This window comes from Mytilus galloprovincialis, chromosome 12 (genome assembly GCF_965363235.1).
Source record: "Mytilus galloprovincialis chromosome 12, xbMytGall1.hap1.1, whole genome shotgun sequence".
Classification (NCBI taxonomy): Eukaryota; Metazoa; Mollusca; class Bivalvia; order Mytilida; family Mytilidae; genus Mytilus; species Mytilus galloprovincialis.
This window is the reverse complement of record NC_134849.1, coordinates 35889093-35898272: the sequence shown is the minus strand read 5'-3', so window position 1 is coordinate 35898272 and position 9180 is coordinate 35889093. Positions and strand designations below refer to the sequence as shown.

The 9180-nt window shown below is 31.4% G+C and overlaps 1 protein-coding gene across 1 annotated transcript; it reads left to right on the top strand.

Moving 5' to 3' along the window:
- The first annotated feature begins 617 nt into the window (after window positions 1-617).
- LOC143055263 (uncharacterized) lies at window positions 618-8987 on the top strand. Its single transcript, XM_076228393.1, has 6 exons — window positions 618-678; window positions 3274-3340; window positions 4017-4133; window positions 4500-4634; window positions 6245-6370; window positions 8836-8987. Exons 2-6 carry the CDS (start codon window positions 3280-3282, stop codon window positions 8856-8858), a joined length of 462 nt encoding a protein of 153 aa, XP_076084508.1. The 5' UTR covers window positions 618-678; window positions 3274-3279; the 3' UTR covers window positions 8859-8987.
- The last annotated feature ends 193 nt before the right edge of the window (window positions 8988-9180 follow it).

The window sequence follows — 9180 nt, the reverse complement described above, 5'->3', positions numbered from 1 at the left end:
CCCGTATGCAGGTGCTGCTGGAATGTAGCTACTTAGAAATGGAAAGTTCACAGTTGGAAAGCTGAAATCATCTCTTTTGTCGTAAAGTTTTGTTTTCAACCGACCCTCATTGTCAATTTCTAGATGTAAGTCAAGATATGAAGCCGACTTAACTGTATCTGTAGTATCCTTTATCTCCAATTCGATGGGATAGATGCGTTCCACATAGTCACCAAATTTTGAATTGTTTAGTGAAAGAACGTCATCTATATAGCGGAAAGTAGAGTTAAAGGATACTGCTAACTTCTTATCTTTCTTCCTAAGAAGTTCCTGCATGAAGTCAGCCTCATAATAATAAAGAAACAAGTCGGCAAGTAGAGGGGCACAGTTTGTTCCCATTGGGATGTCGTTTTGTAAATTTAAACTATAACTGTTTTGATGAAATATTTAAGTTAAGCTTATTAAAAATGTTAACCGGTTTTTAACCTTTGCACGTATACATTAGATTTGAACTTTATGTGGTCTCTTCAAATAACAAAAGTGAAATACTCTTGAATATATAATTATAATTGCTTGTTATTTGTCATCAAAATTTGCTGGATAATAACTCCGACATTAAACATTATGCACCATAATAGCTCTATCAATCCATGTCATTCTGGTCTATCTTGATCATTGCTGAACACACATCACTCTTTGGTAAGTAGATATTTTTTTCAATAAAAATCAGAGCAAATGTTTTCTTCTAATAGTCCTTTGTTAATTATGTACTATGTACTTACTTAGTTTCTTTTTTTCCTTATTGTGACATCGGACTCGAACTTTTTTCTTAATGAGTTTTACTGTGCGTATTGATATGTGTTTCTTCATTCTACATTGCTAGAAGTAAAGGTGAAGGGTTGATATCTCACAAAACAAGTTTAAGATGGCGTATGGTGACCTATTTTTGTTAATTTCTGTGTCATTTCGGTCTCTTGTGAAGAGTTGTCTCATTGGCAATCATACCACACCTCCTGTTTTTATATTACTCCGTTGCAATTGTTGCGCATGTCCAAAGTTAGGAGCCTCTGTTGTCTGCTCGTCTGTCGGGTTCTTGTCTCATTGACATATTCTCAATTTTCATTCTCAATTTGATATCAATTTTGGTTTTTTTTTAGCTTTCTTAGATTGTGTATTACTATTTTTTAGATAAATAACAAACAAGCAATTTCTTCCAACACGACACGGAAGCTAGATGCACGCACCTTATAGGATTTCTGTGATATAATAATGTTGACCTCAAGTCAGTGTGAACGAATTAACTTTCCTTTTTTTCAATTATTCATTTTCTTTGAATATGTTGTGTGTGCGCTAGTAATTTTAGCTTGATATACTTACTTATGTTTTTTAACTACCTTGATTTTCTCTAAATCCCTTGCGCAGACAGTGAAAAGCTTTATATATATTTGTGTCTTGTGGTGTATATGTGAAAACATTTAACATAGAAACTTATCACGTTCGTGTTCCTTACATGTATTGTTGCAACATAAAACAAAATGTTCTTTATATTCTAGATTATACATACATCTACTTGTGTATAGAAATGTTCAATAATGTTAAAATCTTGTAAATGAATCTGGACATCCTTCTATGGGCATAATTAATTGTAAAATACTTCATGAAAAGGTACATTTAGGGTAATTTTTCCCAGGAGAAATACTTACAAGACTGCAACAATCAAAAGATATCAGTACTAGTGAGGATATTCTATGCAACGAAGAGGTCATATGTTAAGTAAGGTCGTTAAGTAGTTTTCAATATCATGGAGCAACCCTTCATTCAGAATAAATAAACGACTTCCTTGGAAGGAAATAATACGTACAAAATTATAATCCAAGGTCAAAGTTAAGTTTTGAAAAATGACATTCGTCATGAATACAGTTAGGTGCAGACCAAGCATTACATAAAGCAAACGGTCGTTAACGCCGTGTGCACATATTTCGTATGTAAGCTTGTCTAAATTTAATGTTTTGTCTGCACCCAACTGTATGTATGTTCCGGAGCATATGCGTATTTGAACCGTATGCTTCCTTTTTCAAATAAACCATGTGGTCTTACCGTACGCGTATGTTTTGACTTATTTTAAGAAGTTCGTCAAGTTTACTGATTAGAATCGAATATACTAATATAATATTAAATAAAATTGAGGATGGAAATGAGGAATGTGTCAAAAAGACAATAACCCGATCATAGAACAGACTACAGCAGAAAGTCACCATCAATTCTTCAATGCAGCAAAAATTTACTGCAACCGGAGGCGTCATTCAGCTAGACCATATATATATATATATATATATATATACTAATTCAGTGATAATGAACGCCATACTAAACTCCAAATTGTACACAAGAAACTAAAATTAAAAATAATACATCCTAACAAAGGCCAGAGGCTCCAGAATTTGGACAGGCTCATAAATGCGGCGGGGTTTAACATGTTTATGAGATTTCAACCCTCCCCCTATACCTGTAGCCAATGTAGAAAAGTAAATGCATAACAATACGCACAATTAAATGCAGTACGAGTCCGATGTTAGAAGATATAACCAAAGAAAATAAACAAAATGACAATAATACATAAATAACAACAGACTACTAGCATTTAACTGACATGTCAACTCCAGACTTCAATTAACCTGATTGCATGATTATATCTTCATCATCTGAATATCAGACACAATCCTTCCCGTTAGGGGTTTAGTATCATACCATCATAACATATATGAGAAGAACAAACCCCGTGTCATGCAAACAACTGTTTTTTTTTGAATAAATTTGTTTAGTTCCGATGCAAAGACCCTATAAGTGAATCAATATTAACTCCAAAATATGAATAGTATGCAATAGTATGTAATAGTATATTACAGATCAAGATTACTGAAATCTGAAATCAATTTGAAAGTTAAATTGTAAATTAAACACACACTGAATATTTCAACTATTAAAAAAGACTGGTTATGTTAGTGTCAAAATCGGATTCATATATATTAGACAATTACATTTCACTTAATCACTTTCTCATATGATTGTAATAATATTATTTTGAAAAAGTCAATAAAAAAATTGTTCGCCTAAAATTAACCTATACTGATCCAAACACATTTTATGATTCAGCTCGTACTAGACCAAATGGTCAAAATACTCATATGGTCTGGAACATATACAATTGCACAAAAGCGATAAAAAAAAGTGTGGGCTTTATACTCCCTTTTTATATAAAACTGTAGTCTTTATTAAAACTTTGTATTCATACAGGAGAAAATGAAGTTACTACCGTTGACTATCTTTGCATATGGATTATGTGCTTTTTTCCAAATATCAGGTTAGTGCGCGAGTTGATATAAGATTTAAAAAATAATAAGATTTAAAAAGTTTTTGACCAATATATATATATATATGAAATACAGAATGGAAATGGGGAATGTGTCTTAGAGACATTAATCCGAGTACAAACCCAATAGAGCGCCATCAGTATGTCGTCAATATATCCAGAAATTTACACATTCTACATTCTTTACAAATGAGTGCATCAATAAAAAAAAATCAGACTTGCATATGAAAAAGAAAGTCATTTAAACAGGAAGTACATAAGTGTCTTCCTTAGTTTGAGGAAAAGAATACAGAAACCATTCAATCGGCATGAATTCAACTTTAACTATGATTATATCCATCAGAAAGGATATCTTGAAATGGAAATGAATATTATATAAAAAAAAAACGTTGGGGTGGAAAAACCTTAAGCTGTTCTCTGCACGACTAGTTAGTAATCAGAATTATATTTACTGTTATATAAAATATTAGAATTATTATTGCTATAATTGGTATCTAAATTGTTATTATTTGAGATTTTCATGTGTGGCATTAAAAAACGAAACATGAATGCAACATTGTGCAAATAAATGTATGATTCAAATATATTGGTAAAGTCTTAAAAAGGATACTTTGTTGTTTTAAGTCTCAGTTATTTTTTTTTTATTTTTTTTTTATTTTCATACCAGAGGCTAAAAAATCGTTCAATTGCAAAAGTGACGGAATGAGGATTAGGAAAATTCAAAGATGCGATGGTCATTTTGATTGCAAAGATGGTTCCGATGAAGAAGAGACTATGTGTTTAGGTTTGTATACTCTTTCGTACTATCAACATGTTTAAATAGTGTTACGATGTTGTTATCTAAAGATTAAATTATAAAAGCTATATTATCATAGATGCAACCCATTTACAAAAGTTCTTAGAAGACAAATTATATTAAAGAGAAACGGAAAACAAACAATTAGTACTTACCCATTTCATTATCAATGTTATGTAATAAACAGAAAAAGAAAAAAAAACGAAATGAAAAGCAATTGAAATTTGTTAAAATAATTTTTTTAAAAAGCTTATTTTTTTTTATTATTTTGGAACAGACAATCAAACATATTCGGCATAAGATACCTTAATATTGATCCCTTTAATCACGTAAAAAAATCAATTTATCTTACAGCATACGAATGCATTAATGACGATTACGTAAAATGCAAGGATGGTCTGCAATGTGTGTATCGGGGGTTTCTATGTGATGGAGATGTAAAATCTGATTGTCGTGACAAATCAGACGAAGATGAATACTTTTGCAGAGGTAAGTTATAACAGTGTTTACAATATACATGTTTTCCCCGTATACTCAGTATGCAGGCACTGCTGCTGAAATGTAGCTTTATAGAAATGGAAAATTCACTATTGTAGTCAATTCAAAGAATAGTTGTGTCCTATGATGCTTACTGTACTTGTATGTTTCACGAAAATCCGTCAGTTTGTCCAACATCAATCATGCACCAATTAAATACTAACTGCAATATCTAAATAAAATGCTATATTCGTGATGCCACATAATGCCATTATAAAAGAGGGACGAAAGATACTAAATAGAAAGTCAAACAGACAAACAATAGTAAAAATGCCACAACATAGAAAACTAAAGAATAAGCAACACATGTGTACATAAAATTAAAGCAAAACTTGATAAAAAGATGTTTTTGTCGTTTAGTAAGCATTCATTATCACTGGACTAGTATATATTTGTTTAGGGGCCAGCTGAAGGACGCCTCCGGGTGCGGGAATTTCTCGCTACATTGAAGACCTGTTGGTGACCCTCTGCTGTTGTTTTTTATTTGGGCGGGTTGTTGTCTCTTTGACACATTCCCCATTTCCATTCTCAATTTTATACACATTTAGTAATATAAAAACAAAGCTTCCTATTGTAATTTTATGAGGAGTTATGTGTTGATCGTGCTCACATTTTAAAAATGAAGCTTTTCCGCGTTTCGTGCAAAATATGCTTCGGTCAACACTTTACCTCCTTATTAATTTATGAAAAGAGGCATTCATTTCTTAAATGAAGCTTTAAAGAACAATAGTCAAACTGCAATTAATGTCCATTATAACACTTGCCCTATGATTGACCTTATAATTGTATATATCTGCAGACTTTATAAGATTTGTAAATCTAATGTTTAAAGATTTCATGCCTCGATAAGGTTTTACAGCATGTCTACAACACTTCTATTTCATTTAATATATTTAAGATATGCTAACATTGTGATTAATTTAGATGTTGTCTCATGGGTTAAAAGTTTATAGAATATATTAAATATAATTGCCACTAGCAGTGTCATTCGCACAGTGATAAAAATAAAAACATTATAATTATAATAAAAAAAAGCGCTTATATTATAACTATCGTAACATTTTCTTTCCTTTTCGTATTCAAATAATCAAAATATGAGACAATATCAGGTTAAAGATGTTTATTATAACTACTAAACCAAAAAGACGACAGGGTCTTATACATATTATAACTAAAAATAGAAAGAGTGTTGTCAGGTTCATGTACGAATAAAGTAGAACAACGTCTGTCTTTGAAGAAGAATAAGGGACGACATCAAAATGTCAATGTAGGGAAAAAAACTTAATTCATATAGTTTTTCCACTGGCACTCCTACCCCCCCCCCCCCTTTTCAACTTAATTGGGAAAAATTAATTGACCAAAAAGAATATATATAAAATCGAGGTCAATTAAACAAAACTTGCAGCAATTTTGAACCCCAAACCCCCCTCCCCCCAAAACTATTTGAATTAAGTTTTTTATCCTTCATTGATTGTTTTTATGTCTTCCCTTAGTCGTACAAGGCTGATGTTTAAAAGTCAAATGTTCAACCATTTTTCTTATATGATATTTTTTGTCTACAGCAAACAAATGTAAGACATTTCATATATCCTGTAATGATGATCTCACATGTGTTAGTGTTACTTCGATGTGTGATGGACACAATGATTGTAAAGACAAAACAGATGAAAATCCAGACTTCTGCAAAGGTAAGCAATACATAAGCAACACGACATGTGGAGCAGGATTTGCTTACCCATCCGCAGCACCTGAGATCACACCAAGATTTTTGATAGGGTTCGTGTTACTTAGTCTTCAGTTTTCAATACTGTGTCTTCTGTACTATTATTTGTCTGTTTGTCTTTTAATTTTTACCCATGGTGTTGGCAGTTTATTTGCAATGTCTGATTATCTTCTTATTGGTCTGGTTGCTGTCTCTTTGAAATATTCCCCATTTACATTCTCAATTGTATCCACTCTTATCAAATGTAATATACAATTGTTTTATTTTCATCATACATTTGTGTTATTATTAATTTCCATTATATATGTCTGCTACCCTTCCCTATACCTCTAGCCAATGTAGAAAAACAAACACATAACAATACGCAGAGTAAAACTCAGTTTAAAAGACGTCTAAGTCATTTGTAAGAATAGGTAACAAAGAAACTATTAAAATTACTTCTAGAAGTTACTGACTTGCCAGCTACAGACCTCTATTAAACTGATTAAGAGATAATTTAAGATTTACAGAAAACCAAGGGTTATTTTTAGAGTAATTATTTTCTCAATGGCAATTCTTTCTTAGAAACATGGTTTATAAATTGCATGTAGGAAGGTGATACATTACAATTTAGGATATACTTGGTTTCTATGAAGTTAAACTTAAGTTCAAATATTTACTTAGAAAGCTGTGAAAATTGCAAAATTTGGTTGAACAAATAGGGATTTTTATGTGGTAGTCTGTAACATTTAGCTTCACGTAAATCCATTTCAATAGGATGCATGAACAAACTCACCAAACACAAATGATTATTTAAGGTAGATCATAAATAAATGCTTTTTGAGACAGAATTTTCTTATAATTTGCCAAAATGGAGATTTTACTATGCTTTTTTTTCAAAAATGTAATAAAATGTATGGGTCACCGTGCTATTTTTCAAGCTATGAGTCGTTGAAATTGCCTAAATTTGGTTAGTTTGTTCATGAAAAAAAAACCGCATAAGAGTGCATACAAAAATAATCTATGAGATGGAATTTTGAAATAAATTATATGAAGATAGAATTCAAAGTATGTTTTAAGAAAATAAAAAGAAAACATGGTGTCACCGAACTTGTTTTCTTGCCACAAGTAAAAATAAAAAAATCCCTATTAGCCTAGTATAAATTTTGTACTAAAAGAGTTATCTCCCCTTAAATAACTCGTTTGAAAAAAATGATTTTAAAAACCAAAAAGGTTGATATTTGTTAATATATTTTGAATAATACAATAAATTAACAAATTTTCTTTATATAAATAAACTGCCTAACCATTAAATTGCAAATCTGTTTCCAAATTTGCTGATTGGGCAAATAACTAGACCGATTGTGTACTGTGATTGTACAATCCAAGATGGCGGTATACCATGAATCTACCTTAATGCAATATCATGCATTGAATGTGTTTTTTTTAAATTTAATAGAGGCTTTTGTGATTTTTTGTAAATGATTGTTCACACATCGTTGTAAATATAACGGAGTGTGATGCGATTGTAATACAAGTGAGAGTTTTAGCGCTTTAAACCAGGTTCAATTCACCGTTTTCTACATTTCAAAATGCCTGTACTAAGTCAGGAATATGACAGTTGTTGTACATTCGTTTGACGTGTTTTGTCATTTGATTTTGCCATTTGATTAGGGACTTTCTGATTGAATTTGCCTCAGAAATCATTATTTTTTTAGCTTTACTTTTACTTACTTGCAGTCTTTCGTTTTCTTACTTTTTATATAGTTATTACTAGCCCAGTAGTCAGCACTTTAGTGCTTTCTGAATTAACATGAAGATACTATGTTGTGTTTTGTGTAACACTTTAGGGTCCCCCCAAACATAGTTTGCCATAATCATTTAGTATTGTTGATTCACTTTTTAGTTTTCATCGAGGTGTCGCACGTAAGACGGGGGCGGGCTACCGCGGGTCTCTCGACCATCGAGGCCGGCAAACTATACCCTCAGTAAAAAATGTCTACATGGGAGAATTGTTCATCGATGTGTCGCACGTAAGACGCGGGTGGGCTATCATTTTGTTGTACATTCGTTTGACGTGTTTTGTCATTTGATTTTGCCATTTGATTAGGGACTTTCCGATTGAATTTGCCCCGGAAATCATTATTTTTTTTTATATTACTTTTTACTTACTTGCAGTCTTTTGTTTTCCTATTTTTTATAAGTCATTAACATGAGGATGCTATGTTGTGTTTTGTGTAACACTTTGGGGTCCCCCCCCCCCCCCCAACCATAGTTTGCCATAATCAATTAGTTCTTTTGATTCACTTTTAAGTTTTCCAACTTCCTAACTGTTGATTAGCGCGATTTTGGTTAGATTTATACAGACGAAACGTGTTTTTGTAACTAAATTTATTAACGTTATTGTTAACATTGTACCCTTTATAAAACTTTGTTTCTTTTTTATTTCAGATTTTTTACCGCTAATAAAATGAAGAGCGAAGATTAAAATAATAAAACGAAGAAACATGCATTAGAGGAGCGGATACTTAAAATGTTTTTAAATATCCATGTGTTTATAAAATACAACAAATGCAATATCAATTATTAGAATAGATACACAAAAACGATTAAATCTTTTTTATATTTATTACTAGACATTTGCAGAAACTAGGTCTATACCTAGGATTACACTTAAGACTTACGTTTACAGGTGACAAAAACAAGGGATCATCTCAAAACACAAAATCAACCAACAATATAGAAACAAAATATCACATGGTGTCTTCTATAAAAAAAAAAACATGTAAACAACAC